The sequence below is a fragment of the Phocoena sinus genome, chromosome 16 (assembly GCF_008692025.1).
Source record: "Phocoena sinus isolate mPhoSin1 chromosome 16, mPhoSin1.pri, whole genome shotgun sequence".
Classification (NCBI taxonomy): Eukaryota; Metazoa; Chordata; class Mammalia; order Artiodactyla; family Phocoenidae; genus Phocoena; species Phocoena sinus.
Genome location: NC_045778.1, coordinates 11,254,035 through 11,272,329, shown reverse-complemented (window position 1 = coordinate 11,272,329; position 18,295 = coordinate 11,254,035). Strand labels below are relative to the sequence as shown.

Genomic DNA, 18,295 nt, shown 5'->3' with positions numbered 1-18,295 from the left:
AAACCAGAGACAGCCCCCTGAATGCACTCATTCTGAAATCTCGGCCAAAGGCTGCCCTCCTGGTTAAGTGGCCCACCAGGGTGTGGGCCAGGGCTGGCACCCAGCTCACCCCAGGAGCACTTTCTCTCTCTCTCCTCCAGCCAACAGAGGGGAGACTGGCAAGATGTGTAATTTTCAGTTGCTAATTGTGATGCCCTGCAGCTTGCTGAGCTAAAAATAGTCTCCATTTTGTTGAGTAGGTTAAAAAATAGAAGTCCATGTGCTGCCTCCGAAAGAAGCACCACTTGCAAAGCCTGGCAGAGGCAGGGGGCTGACTCGTGCCCCTCCTCCACCTCCCAGCAGATCCCTGGGGGCTCATGCAAGATGGGCCCTCAGGGCCATTTTTGTCCCAGTTTTCCAGGAAGCTGGGATGCTTAACTTGGCATCCATGGATGAGCTTCTGGGAGCCCGTCAATCCCTGAAATCATATGCAGAATGCCGTGGGAATGGGCACTTATCCATGTGCCCAGGGCGAGGGCCTCAGCCTTCATCTGATGCTCGGAAGGTTATACCCCGGCCAGGCACAATGATGAGGAGAAATGACAGTCCCCAGAAGGAGCAGGGCAGTGGGGCAGGCAGGCCTGGACAGACCTACTCACCACTGCCTGCCTAAGCAGCTTAGTGCAAGTCGTGGGCACTTGGCAACCTCATCTAAGAAATGGGCATCTCCACACTGCCCCCCGTTGGTTGGAGGGATTGCGTTGAGATGAGATATGTAAAGCCTAGCACATGGCTGGGCTCCCAACTCCTGATGATAAACATTGAAAGTACCAAAGGTTAGTCAAAGAAAGCTTCTCCCTGCTTCTCCATTTCTTAGAAATTTCCGGAATTGCAGACTCCAAGATTGGAAGGGATCCTGAATTCTGACTGTGCCCTGGGAACCTGCCCCAGACAGCTCCTCCCTTTCAGAGTTGAGTGGAGGGCCTGACACTGCTCCCGGCCAGCTGTGTAGCAGGCTGTCCCCTCCCTGGGCTGCTGTCCCCATTCTCAGCTGGGGCCAAGCTGGCTGTGTCTGAGGCTGCCCTGGGGGGGCGCAGTGAATGCTCGTTGAGCACTGCCACCCCTTTCCCAGGATGTGCCCCGAGGGCAGAGGTGGTGTTGGGAGCAGGTAGCTGGGCATCAGAGGCCAGGAGGCCTGCGGACCCCGGAGAGCCCACGGGTGGGGTCCCTCCCAAGTGGCTCCTGAAGGACGAGGTCCCTGCCCCACCTGTAGCCCCAAGTCCCTTCCTGCCGTCCCCTCCCAGCCCGCCTTCCTGCCCAGAGCTGGGGCATTGAACTGGAGGCCCCTGGACCCTGCTTCTGGGCAGGGACCTTCCCCCTCAAGGGCCAGGAGGCAAGAGATGAGGCAGGAGCAGCCCCTGGGCATGGGAACACCTCCAGGAAGCTGTGCAGCGCTGCCCCGGACAGTTGTGAGCACGGACAACCCTGCACACAGATGCTGCAGTAATTGGATGTTTGTCTCGAGTCAGTGTCACGTGCATTCCTTACCCAAGTATGTTTAAGTAAATTGTTTGTGACAGCCTCCGCTGTGGGAACCTTTTACGAGACCATTGGGCAGTGTCAGGCCTCCCCAGGGCTTGTTGAGCCTCTCAGTAGAGGAAGCAGGAAAAGCACTTGGGAAAGGCCTGTACCCAGGCCTGGACGAGTGTGTGAGTGGAGAACATGAAGATACATGACGGTGTAGCCATGGATGCGTCCGGGTGCACACGGTGGGCTCTGGCTGTCGTAGTGAGTCCAGCAGCCCTGGCTCAGCACCATGTGGGCCACTGTCACAGCTGCGGCTCCCAGGGGTCCAGGGGGCTCCTGTGTGATGAGAGTGGAGTGCAGGGTCTCTGAAGGCCGTCTTGGGCACAGCTGGAGTTTGTGAGTGGAAGGACTGTGCCCCGGGTCACAAAAGCCGTACACACATGCCTGTGTGTGTGGCCGCCCCTCCCGGCGGGTGTCCGGCTTTTGCATGCGTGTAGCCAGGAACAGATACTCTCCTCCCGATTTTGCTGCCTGCAGGCTCCCCTTCGCTAGGGCCACATTAGAAAGCACTGCAGCAGTGAGCGGCACCCAGATCTCTAGCCAAAGTCTCTTGAAGAGGGACTTCCCTTGCGGTCCAGTGGTTAAGACTCCGCGCTTCCACTGCAGGGGGTGCGGGTTCGATCCCTGATGGGGAACTAAGATCCCACAAGCTGTGTGGCGTGGCCGAGTCTCTTGAAGAGGCTGCAGAAGGGAATTTCATTCATAATCTTCTGTGGCAAGTTCCTAAAAACCCTCTTTTCCCATCTTTGCCGGCATCTCTCACAGCAGTGGGGCTGCCTAAGATCTCCTCTTACTTCCCCACTGTGCTTCCCTCTCCTCCTGGGCCCTCAGTGCAGCGGCTTCCATGTCCTTGATGCTTTGGAGCGGTGTGTTCCTTAGAAGGTGTGCGCATGTGTCTGTGTGTCTGTGTGTGCTGTGTGTGCAGGGCAGCTGCACGTACCCAGAAGCTAAAGGTTTTCACCGAGAGCCTCAGCGGGGCCTCCAGCCTGAGTTGTGTGGACGCAGAGCTCCGGGCTGTACCCGCAGGAAGGAATCCCGTGTTCATGCAGGCCTTGGCCGGGCTGAGCGGAACCCAGAGGACGCTGTTTACTTTCGGAACTACGACACTTCGGGTGTGTGAGCACTTGTTCTGGGCTGAAGCCACCCTCCTTGCCTTCTCCCCTCCTGTATCCCCACACCCAGGCCGGGAAGTCTGGGGACCAGTGTCTTGTTTGACAAACAGCTGGGGCTCATAGGGATGGAGTAACTTGCCGCAAACCAACAGCTGGAGAAGGCCTGGGCCAGGGACTGGGTGTGTGGGCTCCTAAGCTCTGGCCCTCTGGGCGCTTGGGAGCCTTCAGCTGTGCCTCATCTCGACATGGGAGGGGCTGTGGAAGCAAGAAGAATGGCTGCCCTTCTCTGAGCCCAGCTTCCCTAGAGATCGAGGCAAAGCTAACGTGCCACCACTTTACGGGGGAGCTGGTCCCGGGGAAGCAGGAGGGAGGGAGGGAGAGCAAGTAGATAGTGGGGATGGGAAGCTTTTGTGCCTCATTAATCCGAGTTTGCCCCAGGGTGTTACCCGACCTCCCCCACCCCCACCCCCGGACGCCTGGGTTGTAAGCAAGCGCAGGCAGGCATGGGCTGGGGTGGAGCCTCAGGGTCTCGCACCTGAGCAGAACCCACAGCCCGCGCAGGAGGCCAGTGGCCTGCGGATGGCTGTGAGGCCCTAGGTCAGAGGCCGTGGGTCAGAAGTGGCGGCAGCCCGTGCTGGGCCACGAGGGTGCCATCGAGGCAAGGCACAGAGGCGGGTGGCACAGAACAGCACTGCTCCCGCTCCCAGGGGCATGTTTTCTCATCGAACCCTTATCGCAACCCTGCGAGGGGGGAGGGGCAAGAACCTCTACGCCCACTTCACAGCGGAGGAAATGCAGGCTCAGAGCAGCTCAGAGGCTTCCCCATGGTCGTCGAGACTGTCTCCTGACTCCAGCCTGGACTCTGTCGCCAGGCCCCAGACCCAGGCCCGAAACCACAGGAAAGGACGCGGCAGGTGTGCACGTGAGGGTCACGGGTGAGGGTGCAGACAGGGAGCGCTGCAGGAATGGAGTTTCAGCAGGCGGGGGGCTGGGCTGGACCGTGGTGTAGGGGTAGCTGCAGCCGTATCAGGCTCAGGGCGGCGGCAGGAGTTAGTCGGATGGAGTGCCTCGGCCGAGCCTAGGGGTGCCGGGACAGCCTGTGTCAGGCAGAGTGGTGGCGGGAGCCCCGGGAGGGGCGGCAAGACGGAGAGGGCAACAGTGCCGCCACAAGAAACTCGTACGCCTCCTTGCTTCGCCCACCTGGCCCGCCTGACCCACGGCCAGCCCGCTGGTGGCGGCTCATCCAGACAGGCAGCAAAGGGTCCCTCAGGCTCAGCCTTTGCCCGGCCAGTCTTCCCTGCCCACCCCCTGACCGCCACCGTGCCACTCTGCCTGTGCGGGGGCAGTGGCTGTAGCCTTCTCGCCTGGCACCCCGGCACCCTTTGAGGCTTGGGCCATGGGGACCCTGGGCCCACATGCAGGGAGGACCCTCTTCCTCCATGGTGCCCCCAGAGAGCCAAGTAAACCCAGGGAAGAGACGGGCAAGCGCTGACACTGAATTCAGAGCCAGCTCTCTCCCGAGCTGGCAGGAGCGCTCCTTTCCCCCCTGCGCCTGGGATGCCCTCACGCCCACCGGGGCCTGCGCGTGAGGTGGGAAAGGTGGAAAACTCGCAGGGCCTGGCTTCTAGGAGCCGGTGAATCACTTTCACCCGCCCGGCTGTGAGTCGACTGCATCTATAATTAGAAGGTGCTGGCCTTCCTCCTGTGGGAACAGAGGCGCAGCTGTAAGGATTCAGAGGAGGCAGGCTGGGTGCAAGTCCGTCCCCCACTGCCCCGTAAAGGGCTTCTGCCTTGTCCAGACCAGCGCCAGCTGACTTGGGGCAGACGTGCGGGTCCTTGGGGGCTCCATCCTTGGGCTCACCCCAGCCCCATCTTCCCCCTCCCTCGGGCTGGCTTCTGGAGGCTTCCAGAGCTGTCCACCGATGTCTGAGTCTGCAGCCTCAAAGTGGGTCTGGTTGCAGCCAGGAGCAGCCGAGGCAGGAGAGAGGCTCCCTGTGCTTCCTGCTCCCATTTTCACCTGGAAAGCCGTGGAAAACATCAGTGCCCAAGCTGTACCCCCAGCCAGTTAGAATTGTGGCGGTGGGAGCTGGGCACAGTGGATTTTTAAACTCCCCAGGTGATTCTGTTGTGCAGCCACAGCCAGAGGCACTGACCTAGGTGAAGCTGCTCTCGTCACCTGGAGGATGAAACTCTCCAAGGGATAAGCACGTCCAGGGAAGGTGAGGACGTGACCCAGCAGGCCTGGGCTCGGACTCGAGGTCCTGCATTTCAGTGATTGACCAGGTGATGGTACTGCTGGTTGGGCCACAGGAGGAGCAGCGAAGCTCTATATAGGAGAGGATCTGAAACTCCAGAGCAGGCTGAGTTCTGACTCGGGGGAAGGTGCGCTGGCGCTGCCGACAAGTTCCTGGTGATGCTGATGCACTGCATTTGCTTTAGGGCTGCCCCGCAGGCTCTGGCTCCCTAGGAACCTTGGGGGCCTGTGTGTCTGGAATGGCCTGTGTGGGGCTCTGAGCAGGCACACCTGTGGGAGTCAGCATCTCAGTTGCAAGGTGCTACCATGTCTAGCGTGCAGTGCTTTACCCAAGTGAGCGCATTCATTCCTCCCAGCAAACCTCTGAAGTAGTGCTCCCTGGGCCCATTTTACAGATGAGGAAATTATGGCTCCAAGAGTTTGAGGATCCTGATAAAGCCACAAGTAGCTGAGCCAGGGTCAAACTCAGGCCTGCCTGACTGCCTTTGCTTCCATCCTGGCCCTGCTGCAATCTCCGCGTTCTTGAACTTTCTTCTGTGTCTTCTTCCAACGTCTCCAAGCCTTCATCATCGTCACCTACTGAAGGTTTATCGTAAAACTTGTCAGTGGCAGCTCTGAAGCCCTCATTGCGTCCCCTTCCTCTGATTATCTGCTTTGTGACCTGGGGCAGTTACTTGGCCTCTCTGTGCCTTGTCATCACCTGCAGCGTGCAGAGAGTAATGGTTTCTCTCGTGGGGTTACTGTGAGGATTAATGAGATGATTCAGCTCTAGCATTACTGTCACTGCTGGCACGTGAAGTACTTAAGAGTCTTAGCTCCTGTATTTCATTTTTTAAAACAATTTTTATTGGAGTATAGTTGATTTACCATGTTGTGTTAGTTTCAGGTGTACAGCAAAGTGAATCAGTTGTACATATATCCACTCTTTTTTAGATTGTTTTCACATACAGGTCATTACAGCGTAGTGGGTAGAGTTCCCTGTGCCATACAGTAGGTCCTTATTAGTTATCTTTTTTTTTTTTTTTTTTTTTTTTTTGCGGTACGCGGGCCTCTCACTGTTGTGGCCTCTCCCATTGTGGAGCACAGGCTCCAGACGCGCAGGCTCAGCGGCCATGGCTCACGGGCCCAGCCGCTCCGTGGCATGTGGGATCTTCCTGGACCGGGGCACGAACCCGTGTCCCCTGCATCGGCAGGCAGACTCTCAACCACTGCGCCACCAGGGAAGCCCAGTTATCTCTTTTATATATAGCAGTCTGTATGTGTCAATCCCAGTCTCCCAGTTTATCCCTCCCCCATCCCCCACCGATAACCATAAGTTTGTTTTCTACATCTGTGACTCGATTTCTGTTTTGTAAGTAAGTTCATTTGTACCATTTTTTAAGATTCCACATGTTAGCAATATATTTGTCTTTCTCTGGCTGACTTCACTCAGTATGCCAATCTCTAGGTCCATCCATGTTGCTGCAAATGGCATTATTTTGTTCTTTTTTATGGCTGCGTAATATTCCATTGTGTATATGTACCATATATTCTTTATCCACTCCTCTGTTGATGGACATTTAGGTTGCTTCCATGTCTTGGCTCTTGTAAGTAGTGCTGTAATGAACATTGGCGTACATGTATCTTTTTGAATTATGGTTTTCTCCAGGTATATGCCCAGGAGTGAGATTGCTAGATCATATGGTAGTTCTACATTTAGTTTTTTAAGGAATCTCCATAGTGGCTGTACCAATTTACATTCCCACCAACAGTGCAGGAGGGTTCCCTTTTCTTCACACCCTATCAAGCATTTATTGTTTGTAGATTTTTTATGATGGCTATTCTGACCAGTGAGTAGTGATACTTCATTGTTGTTTTGATCTCTATTTCTCTAATAATTACTGATATTGAGCATCTTTTCATGTGCTTTTTGGCCATCTGTATGTCTTCTTTGGAGAAATGTCTATTTAGATCTTCCACCCATTTTTTGATTGGGTTGTTTGATATTGAGCTGCATGAGCTGTTTGTATACTTTGGAGATTAATCCCTTGTTGGTTGCTTTGTTTGCAGGTATTTTCTCCCGTTCTGTGGGTTGTCTTTTCATTTTGTTTATGGTTTCCTTTGCTATGCAAAGGCTTTTAAGTTTAATTAGGTCCCATTTATTTATTTTTGTTTTTATTTTCATTACTCTAGGAGGTGGATCCAAAAAGATCTTGCTGCGATTTATGTCAGAGAGTCTTACATTTAGGTGTTTAATCCATTTTGAGATTGTTTTTGTGTTTTGTGTTAGAGAATGTTATAATTTCATTTGTTTACATGTACTATCCAGTTCTCCCAGCACCACTTACTGAAGAGACTGTCTTTTCTCCATTGTATATTTTTGCCTCCTTTGTCATAGATTAGTTGACCATAGGTGTGTGGGTTTATCTCTGGACTTTCTATCCTGTTCCATTGATGTGTATTTCTGTTTTGATTACTGTAGCTTTGTAGTATAATTGGAAGTCAGGGAGCCTAATTCGTCCAGCTCCGTTTTTCTTTCTCAGGATTGCTTTGGCTATTCAGGGTCTTTTGTGTTTCCATACAAATTGTGAAATTTTTTGTTCTAATTCTGTGAAAAATGCCATTGGTAATTTGATAGGGATTGTATTGCATCTGTAAATTGTTTTTGGTAGTATAGTCATTTTCACAATATTGATTCTTCCAATCCAAGAACATGGTATATATATCTCTCCATCTGTTTGTCATCTTTGATTTCTTTCATGAGCGTCTTATAGTTTTCTGAGTACAGGTCTTTTGCCTCCTTAGGTAGGTTTATTCCTAGATATTTTATTCTTTTTGATGTGATGGTAAATGGGAGTGTTTCCTTAATATCTCTTTCTGATCTTTCATTGTTAGTGTATAGGAATGCAAGAGATTTCTGTGTATCAATTTTGCATCCTGCAACTTTACCAAATTCATTGATGAGCTCTAGTAGTTTTCTGGTAGCGTCTTTAGGATTTTCTATGTATAGTATCATATCATCTGCAAACAGTGACAGTTTTACTTCTTTTCCAATTTGGATTCCTTTTATTTCTTTTTCTTCTCTGATTGCCATGGCTAGAACTTCCAAAACTATGTTGAATAGAAGTGGTGGGAGTGGACATCCTTGTTTTTTTTCCTGATCTTAGAGGAGATGCTTTCAGTTTTTCACTGTTGAGAATGATGTTTGCTGTGGGTTTGTCATATATGGCCTTTATTATGTTGAGGTAGGTTCCCTCTATATACACTTTCTGGAGAGCTTTTATGATAAATGGGGGTTGAGTTTTGTCAAAACTTTCTCTGCATCTATTGAGATGATCATATGGTTTTTATCTTTCAATTTGTTAATATGGTGTATCACATTGGTTGATTTGCATATATTGAAGAATTCTTGCATCCCTGGGATAAATCCCACTTGATCATAGTGTATGATCCTTTTAATGTGTTGTTGGATTCTGTTTGCTAGTATTTTGCTGAGGATTTTTGCTTCTATGTTCATCAGTGACATTGGCCTGTAATTTTCTTTTCTTGTGTTATCTTTGTCTGGTTTTGGTATCAGGGTGATAGTAGCCTTGTAGAATGAGCATGGGAGTGTTCCTTCCTCTGCAGTTTTTTGGAAGAGTTTCAGAAGGATAGGTGTTAACTCTTCTGTAAATGTTTGATAGAATTCACCTGTGAAGCCATCTGGTCCTGGACTTTGTTTGATGTAAGTTTTTAAATCACTTTTTCAATTTTAGTACTTGTGATTGGTCTGTTCATATTTTCTATTTCTTCCTGGTTCGGTCTTGGAAGGTTGTACCTTTCTAGAAATTTGTCCATATTTTCTAGGTTGTCCATTTTATTGGCATAGAGTTGCTCATAGTAGTCTCTTGTGATCCTTTGTATTTCTGTTGTGTCCGTTGTAACTTCTCTTTCCCATTTCTAATTTTATTCATTTGAGCCCTCTCCCTTTTTTTCTTGATGAGTCTGGCTAAAGGTTTATCCATTTGTTTATCTTTTCACAGAACCAGCTTTTAGTTTCATTGATATTTTCTGTTGTTTTCTTCATCTCTATTCATTTATTTCTGCTCTGATCTTTATGATTTCTTTCCTTCTACTAACTTTGGGTTTTGCTTGTTCTTCTTTCTCTAGTTGCTTTAGGTGTAAGGTTAGGTTGTTTATTTGAGATGTTTCTTGTTTCCTGAGGTAAGATTGTATTGCTATAAACTTCCCTGTTAGAACTGCTTTTGGCGTGTCCCATAGGTTTTGGATCATTGTGTTTTTGTTGTCATTTGTCTCTAGGTATTATTTGATTTCCTCTTTGATTTCTTCAGTGATCCATTGGTTGTTCAGTAACATATTGTTTAGCCTCCATATGTTTGTTTTTTCCCTGTAATTTATTTCTAATCTCATAGTGTTGTGGTCAGAAAATATACTTGATATGATTTCAGTTTTCTTAGATTTACCAAGGCTTGATTTGTGGCCCAAGATGTGATCTATCCTGGAGGATGTTCCATGTGCACTTGAGAAGAAAGTTTATTCTGCTGCTTTTGGATGGAATGCCCTATAAATATCAATTCAATCCGTCTGGTCTAATATGTCATTTAAGGCTTATATTTCCTTATTATTTTCTGTTTGGATGATCTGTCCATTGCTGTAAGTGGGGTGTGAACGTCCCCCACTATTACTGTGTTACTGTTGATTTCCCCTTTTATGGCTGTTAGCATTTGCCTTTTGTATTGAGGTGCTCCTATGTTGGGTGCATATATATTTACAACTGTTATATCTTCTTCTTGGATTGATCCCTTGATCATTGTGTAGTGTCCTTCCTTGTCCCTTGTAACAGTCTTTATTTTAAAGTCTATTTTGTCTGATAATTGTATTTACACTCCAGTTTTCTTTTGATTTCCAGTTGCATGGAATATCTTTATCCATCCCCTCACCTTCGGTCTGTATGCGTCCCTAGGTCTGAAGTGGGTCTCTTGTAGACAGCATATATATGGGTCTTCTTTTTGTATCTATTCACCCAGTGTTTTTTGATTGGAGCATTTAATCCATTTACATTTAAGGTGATTATCGATATGTATGTTCCTATTGCCATTTTCTTGTTTGGGATTTGTTTTTGTAGGTCTTTTTTTCTTCCCTTCCTCTTTTTTTCTCTTCTCTTGTGATTTGATGACTATCTTTAGTGCTGTGTTTGGTTGCTTTTTCTTTTTTGTGTGTGTATCTATTGTAGTTTTTTGGGTTGCATTTCCTGCCTAGAGAACTTCCTTTAGCATTTGTCGTAAACCTGTTTGGTGGCACCGAATTCTCTTAAATTTTGCTTGTCTGTAAAGCTTTCTATTTTTCTGTCGCATCTGAATGAGAGCCCTCCTGGATAGAGTATTCTTGGTTGTAGGTTTTTCCCCTTTCATCACTTTAAATATATCGTGACATTCCCTTCTGTCCTGCAGAGTTTCTGCTGAAAAATCAACTGATAACCTTATGGGGATTCCCTTGTATATTGTTTGTTGCTTTTCCCTTGTTGCTTTTAATATTTTTTCTTTGTATTTAATTTTTGTCAGTTTGATTAATATGTGTTTCGGCCTCTTTGGTTGTATCCTGGATGGGACTCTTTGCACCCCCTGGGCTTGGGTGACTTCTTTCCTTTCCCGTGTTAGGGAAGTTTTTGGGTATAATCTCTTCAAATAGAAGAGATTTCTATTTGAAATCTGTTTGAAATCTCCTCAGGCCCTTTCTCTTTCTCTTCTTCTTCTGGGATCCATCTAATGCAAATGTTGGTGTGTTTAATGTTGTCCCAGAGGTCTCTGAGACTGTTCTCATTTCTTTTTTCTTTTTCTAACATTCATTTATTTATTTGGCTGCACCAGGTCTTAGTTGTGGCATGTACGATCTTCATTGCTGCATGTAGGATCTTTAGTTGCGGCATGTGGGATCTTTAGTTGTGGCATGTTGGATTTTTTAGTTGTGACATGTGGGATCTTTAGTTGTGGCATGTGGGATCTTTTTTTAAAAATTATTTATTTGGCTGTGTTGGGTCTTCATTGCTGCACGCGGGCTTTCTCTAGTTCCAGCAAGCAGGGGCTACTCTTCGTTGCGGTACGTGGGCTTCTCATTGTGGTGGTTTCTCTAGTTGTGGAGCATGGGCTCTAGGCGCATGGGCTTCAGTAGTTGTGGCACACAGGCTCAGTATTTGTGGCTCATGGGCTCTAGAGCACAGGCTCAGTAGTTGTGGCACACGGGCTTAGTTGCTCCGTGGCATGTGGGATCTTCCTGGACCAGGGCTCGAACCCATGTCCCCTGCATTGGCAAGTGGATTCTTAACCACTGCGCCAGCAGGGAAGTCCTGCACGTGGGATCTTCAGTTGCAGCATTTGGGATCTTTAGTTGCAGCATGCGGTATCTTTTTTAGTTGTGGCATGTGAGGTCTTTAGTTGCTGCATGCGGGCTCTTAGTTGCGGCATGCATGTGGAATGTAGTTCCCTGACCAGGGATTGGACCCAGGCCCCTGCATTGGGAGTGTGGAGTCTTAACCACTGGACCATGAGGGAAGTCCCTGACCTGATTTCTTTTCATTCTTTTTTCTTTTCCATGGCAGTGATTTCCACCACTCTGTCTTCCAACTCACTTATCCGTTCTTCTGCCTCCGTTATTCTGCTTTTGATTCCTTCTTGTGTATTTTTCACTTCAGTTATTGTGGTGTTTATCTCTTTTTGTTTATTGTTGTTCTTTAAATCTTCTCTTCGTTAAACATTTCTTGTATCTTCTCGGTCTGTGCCTCCATTCCTTTTCCAAGGTTTTGGATCATTTTTACTATCGTTATTTTGAATTATTTTTCAGGTAGATTACCTGTCTCTTCTTCATTTAGTTGTCCTTTTGGGTTTTCTATCTTGTTCCTTCATCTGCATCATATTTCTCTGTTGTCTCATTTTGTCTAACTTTCTGTGTTTGCGGTCTCCTTTCCACAGGCTGCAGGATCACAGTTCCTCTTGCTTCTGGTGTCTGCCCCCTGGGGGGTGAGGCTGGTCCAGGGGCTTATGCAGGCTTCCTGGTGGGAGAGACTGGTGCCTGCCCTCTGGTGGGTGGAGCTGGGTCTTGTCCCTCTGGTGGGCAGGGCTGTGCCAAGGGGTGTGTTTTGAGGTGGCTGTGAGCTCAGTAGGACTTTAGGCAGCCTGTCTGCTGATGGGTGGGGCTGTGTTCCTATGTGCTGGTTGTTTGGCCTGAGGCATCCCAGCACTGGATCCTGCAGGCTGTCGGGTGGGACCAGGTCTTGCTGCCAACAGAGGGACCTCCGGGAGAGCTCATGCTGATCAGTATTCCTTGAGGAATATTGATCCTTCCCCCCACAAGTGTCCTTGTCCCCCACAGTGATCTACAGCCAACCCCTGCCTCCCCAGGAGACCCTCCAAGATCCCTAGGTAGGTCTAGCCCAGGTTCCTATGGAGGTACTACTTTGTGCTGGGTCCCAGTGCACTCTTGTATGCACCCTCCCAGAGTGTTTCCCCCAGCCCTGTGGAGCTCCTGCTCTCAAGCCCCACTGACCTTCAGGGCTGAGTGCTCTGGGGGTTCTTCCTCCCAATGCCAGACTCTCAGACTGTCTCGAAGGGCTATTTTTACGTCCCTATATAGCCTGTGTGATTTTAATATTTTTTAGTGCAAGGGCTGTTTTTAGTATGGGTGTCTACCACCTCTTTCCTCAGTGTATGCTGGCCGTTATCCCCTTTATAGGAGGTTTGACTGGTGGTGTGACCAGAGCCTGCACTGGGTATTGGTCTGTGGTTGTCACTGCCCTCTCAGGGGTGGAGTCTGCTCCCTGGTTGTTGTTGTAGAGGCCCCCAGATCTGTTTTGTTTCTGATCTGCGGTGCAAGGTAGGCAGGATTGGAGCAGTCCCACTGGGAGAGAAGCCCCTGAGTATTCCTCCTCTGGAGCTGTTCACCTGTGAGCGTGCTCTGTTGTGTCACCTTTCACCTGTTGTGCGGGCTCACAGATTACACTGTTGTTGGCACTGCTCTCAGCTCCACCTTAACCGTGGATATGCTGGCAGTTGGCCCTGGTGTCTCTCAGGTGTTGTTTTCACCAGGCCACCAGCGTAGATCCACTGAAGTCATGTCCCAGGACTGCAGTAATTATGCATCTGACCCCTCTGTGGGCGCTATGGGGGCAGCTCAGACTCTGGCCTGGCCCAACCCCTGTGTGTATGTGCCCACAAAGTCCACCGCTGCTAAAACTAGACCCATCTCAGTGGTGGGAGCACTCATTGTCTGTTCGGATGTTCTGCAGCTCTGAGTTTACAAAGCCGGTCAGAGGGGTGTAAATCTGTGCTTCACACAGCCGCGAGGAGAGATTTCAGCTCTTCTTCCTTAGTTGCATGGCCCCTGGGGCTCAGCTGTGACTTCAGCCCCACCTCTGCATGTGGGTCACCCACCAGTGTCTGCTCCTGAGGCTTCCCCGGAGCACAGGTGCCCGCCCAGGCGGGATGGGGCAGAGGCTGCGAGTGACCGGGACACACGGGCTACTCTGGTGGGAGCCCCTCCTAATAGCTACTGTATTTCTGACTGATTGCTCTTCCTATGTGTTCCCTCCCGAGACAGGAGCCCAAATTTCCTGTGTGCTCTGCTCTGAGTGGCCCTTCCTTGAGAAAGGGTACAGTTGGGGGTGATGGACACATAGGTATGTGGCCGGAAGCCTCAGTCCCTGCTCTTGCTGGGACAGGAGAGGAGGACCCCACATGCAAGAGCAGAAGGGACCACAGAGTGGGGTGGGGTGGCCAGCAGAGATGCCAAGCAGAGGTCTTAACGGGTAGTCCTGCCATCATCCCCATTTGACAGCTGAGGAAATCGAGGTTGGTTAGACTTGTCTAGGAGCAAGGAGCTGGCTCATTGCAGCGCTGGGATTTGAACCCAAGGGGGCTCTAAATTCCTGTCCAGGAAGACCCACTTGGGGAACCTGTCTCCTCCCACTTGGCACTGAGCCTGGAGACCCTTCCCAAGGTGCTCATGGCCTGGCGGGGGTGGGCTCTGCTAGGGACTGGGTGGGAAAGGAAGGGCCTCTGTGGGGGGGGGGTCCCCAGGATCCACAGGGCTCAGTGTACAGAGGAGCAGGGAGAGACGTGGTCAGAGAGACCTGGCCCCAGGCAGAGTCTCAGGTTAGGGGAGAGGCTGGGTGGTCCTGCACAACCCCTGGGGGCTCTGCCCATTCCCCGAGGGGGTTTTGGGCCTCCACCTCAAAGCCCATCCTCACATTATGACCCGCTAGATGGTGGCCATGCTCCTGTCTGCAGACCCAGCCCTGGGGCTGCAGCCTCTTTATTATGCCTTTATAAAAAGAGCTGATTTCAAAACTCAGCTTCTTTGCACTCAAAAACAAAGTTATTTAGAAGATGACAAAATAGATGCGCCATTTAGAAAAGTTACCAAATAGATGACAAATGTGTAGAACGGAAAGCGAAAGTCTCCCCCCTCTTCTGCTCCGTTGCAGTAAAGTCTGTAATGAGTGTGGCCACGGGTGGCCAGATGTTTTCTGTGCCTTTATTTACATGTCATGTACACGCCTGTTTATGTCATTTAAAAGTGACTGGTGCAGGATCTTGTGCAGCTGGGGAGTTCAGAGGTGGGGTCCTTGGCCCAGCTGCTGTTAGAGGGGTTACTGCCCCACGCTGAAGGGATGGGCCTCACGTGGCTGCCCCTTCCTTCCCGTGGCCTCCTGGGCGGTGCACGGGCATGGTGTAGGCGGGACACAGTCTCTGGAGGACTGAGACCCCCCACGGGTGGGGAGCCCTGGGGGAGGAGCAGCGTGATGAGGGACGTGCCGCCCGGTGGCTGTGCAGGACACATGGGCTGGGGCCCCACCCCCGGGGTAGGTGACTGTACCCTGAGCGCACGCCCCTCCCCTGTCGAGGGGGACAATGAGTGCCGTCTGAGGCTCCCTAGGGAGCTGTGGGCCGGTGCCCAGTGTAGAGCTCGGCCCCCTGGCTTCCTGCTAGGCTCACCTGTCCCCCCACGGGGGGCTGCAGAGTTGGGGGGCTGAGTCCCCAGGCTGGCTCCCCACTGGCTAGCCCTGGGGCAGGTGTCCCTGCAGGCGGCCTTGCCCTGTGGAGGACCTGGTAGGGGCTCTGTGAGTTAGTGGGGTGTCAGTGTGCTCCCCCCGTAGCACCTTCCGACCAGAGCAGCCTGCTCTCTCCACGGTGGGAGAGGCCAGAGGCTCCGAAAATGCCATTTCTGATGACCAAGAAGCTTGGGGTCAGGATATCCAACTGGCCAAGGTTACACTCTCGGGTCAACTTTTGAACCTGGAACTGTGTAATCTCAGGAAAGTCGCCCTGCAGCGCATGGCCCTCAGCTGAAGTGCTGGGGGTCGTGTCCCCTCGGGTCCCAGTGATGGCACAGTAGAGCAGCTGCCAGTGCTAAGCACCCAGGGAGCCCACCTTCCTTATTTCCTCCCACAGAAGGCTACTGAGCACGGTCATGGGGCGGGTTCCAGCCAGACAGGAAGACGTGGAGGCAGGTGGTCAGCCGCTTCTGGCCTCGTGGGTCAGCAGTCTAGCGAATAACCCCGGGGGGGCTTCCTAGGAGTAGTGACACCCGGGCTGGACTTGGAAATCCTGATTTCCTCGGTTGAGTTCCTTCTTGCTGAGTCTGTTTCACTATGTGAAAAGTGAAGGGTTTGCTCAAGTCAGTGGTTCTTTAACTTGAGTGGCAAAGAGGACCCACCCCAGGGTTCTGACACAGTGGGGCCTGAGACTGTGCATTCTAACGTGGGCTGAGGGGAGTGTTCTGTGAGTCTGAACCCAACCTGACACGAGGGCAGCACGGAGCCTGGGGGCCACAGACGTTGCAATCCAGGCCTGTCCCCGGGGACTTCCGTTGAGCGGTTTGCCCTCCTTGCAAAGGATTTTCTGAGAATCCAAAGGCGACCTCCAGGCGTTTGGCAGAGAAGCCAGCGTCGTTTGGGCCGGGCCCCTTTTGCCCTGGTGTGAGGCTCAGCTGATGTGCTGGGGTGGGAGTTGGCTCTCCTTGTAAAGCCCTTGGAGGGGCCCCTCATGGCAGTAAAATACTCATGGCTGCTGTTTGCTCTGCCCAGTGGGGAGACTTGTGGCCAGAAGGGCTCAGAGGCCAACCCTGGTCCAGGCAAGAGAGCGGGCCAGGGCTGGTTGGAGGCGTCATCAACGGCAAGCTCAGCGCTGGGGGCTCTTTCTGCCCCCCTGAGGCGTGGGGAGCAGCCCCGGCTCAGAGAGGGAGGCCAGCGCGGCGGCCTGGGGAGCTAGGGGTGGGGCAGCGGCGCCTGCCTGCCAGTGACCAGAGAGGGTGACACCTGGCCACGGTCCCCGCCAAGGCAGGAAGGGCCAGCTCCTCCCCCCGGACTTCAGCCTCCCTGCCCTCCAAGAGTGGGACTAGCCCAGCAGGCGGGGCAGGCCACCCCTGGCCAGCAGGAGGGGGAGTGCACCCACGGCACTAGCTTCTGAGGCCTCGGGCTGGCAGGTGTGCGTCACGCTGATGCCTCAGAGCCCCCTTCAGACGCGGCCAGCTGCCCCGGGCAGTGAGGAAACTGAGGTCCAGAGGGCTGCAGACTCTCCCGGGCCTCATGAGAGCCTGCAGCAAAGCCCGGCTGCAGTGCGAGGTGGGGACCCTCAGTCTCCATCACACTGAGCCCCCAGACTGCTGCCCAGCATCTGTGTCTAATAAGCATTTCAAATCCACGTGTCCAAAAGCAAGTTCCAGGTCTGTCCCCAAACCCCACCCTCCAAGCCCTTCCCCGTGCTGGTCAGTCTCTCAGGTGGAAGACCGTTCTCCACAGCGTCCAGAGTTGACCCTCCTCCCCTCCTCCTCTGCCATCACTTGACCTGAGCGATGTCTCCCAGGGTTTTGTCATGGCAAAACCCACTGATTGGTTTTTAGATCTCTCCCTTGCTGGGTCTCCACACGGCGGCCACGGTGACCTTCACCCTGAGTCAGGTCACTCCTTTGTCCGGAGTCCCGACGCCTCCTGTCTCACATGCTGCACCCTGGGCCCCCAGGTGTGTATTGTCTGGCCAGACCACTCCCCTGCTGATCACCTTCCCCTACACTGGCCTCAGGACCTTGGCACCTGCTGTCCTTTTTGCCTCGAACCTCCCTCTTTTATCCCAGGAAGCTGCACAGCTAACACCATCAGTCTGTCTCAGGGCCCCTCCCCGAGGCCGCCTTGATCACCCCCCGCACACTCAGTGTTCTCCTCCTGGTGCTGTTTTTCTCCATAGTTTCTCTTTTCCCACTGGGATGGAACCCCAGGAGGCAGGGCCTTCTGTGTCCAGATGCCTGGAATGAGGCCTGGTATGCACAGAGCAGGTGCTGAAGAAACATTTATCAGACACATTGATCAGCGGCTTCGGGGCCACTGAGGAGCCTGCCCGCCCGCCTGTGCTGACGTCTAATGACCCCACTCCCGGCCCTGCTGGGCTCAGGCTCTGCACCTGCACGCAGGCTGCAGGCAGCCTGGGAGGAGGGCCTGGCGAGGTGCCTTTGATGCCTCACGGCCTCGTTCTTTTCTCCCAGGAAACTATGCCCCAGACGTCCGTGGTCTTCTCCAGCATCCTCGGGCCCAGCTGTAGTGGACAGGTGCAGCCCGGCATGGGGGAGCGAGGAGGTGGGGCCGGCAGCTCCGGGGACCTCGTCTTCCAAGACGGACGTCTCATCTCCGGGTCCCTGGAGGCCCTGATGGAGCACTTGGTCCCCACAGTGGACTATTACCCCGATGTGAGTGCCCCGTGACTGGTGGGATCGACCTGGGCTCTCAGGGAGGCTGCTGCTGGGATGGAGAGGGAGGTCCCCCATCAGTCAGAGCTGGACGGAGAGGCAGGGGAGGCGCAGGGCGGCAGGGAGCCCCGGCCCTACCTCCTGTGCTTTCCTGCTCCCTGCCACCCTGGCCCCCAGCCTAGGAGAGGGGAGCCGGCAGCGACTTCCCTGCTGTCCCCAGGCAGGTAGGAGGTGGCCCTGGAGGAGCAGGAGGGGTCTAAGGGGCAAGGCCAGTGCTTCAGGGTCCTGGTGAGGGTCCACCCATCAGTGTCCTGTCTCTGAGCTGGAAAGTTTGTTTTGTGCATGAACCGCAGTGGCTCAGAATGTAGAGGGTCGGCCCCTCCGTGCCCTCCTGGGCACACGCGTGTGCGGGCAGGACAGGCCTTTGCCAACCCGTATCCTCCCTCTTCATCTCAAGGTGACATTTGCGCGTTCTCGGAAGAGCGAGAAAGAGTTCCCTTGTCACGTGTGGCTTCCCTTCCGCCTCCAGTAGATGACGTCTCATAGTGGCAGTGGGGCTGTTACCTGCTCCCCTATGGGTGCCCCCTCCCTCCTGAGGGCAGGGCCCTGCGCGTGGCCTCCGGGCGACAGATGGGGCTGCGAGGGAGGGTGGGGA

General features: G+C 52.5%; 1 protein-coding gene across 8 annotated transcripts in view; it reads left to right on the top strand.

The window, feature by feature from the left end:
* Positions 1-18,295, top strand: part of RASGEF1A (RasGEF domain family member 1A) — a 38,432-nt gene that overhangs the window by 10,496 nt on the left and 9,641 nt on the right. For 5 of the 8 annotated variants that reach the window (XM_032607489.1, XM_032607486.1, XM_032607485.1 and 2 more), the window contains exon 2: positions 17,440-17,640. The exons of 1 other annotated variant lie outside the window; for it this stretch is intronic. In XM_032607489.1, coding sequence (XP_032463380.1) covers positions 17,440-17,640 — 201 coding nt within the window. Of the gene's footprint in view, positions 1-16,008; positions 16,923-17,439; positions 17,641-18,295 lie in introns of those variants that run through there. 2 more of the 8 variants (XM_032607483.1, XM_032607484.1) reach the window with 2 other exon arrangements.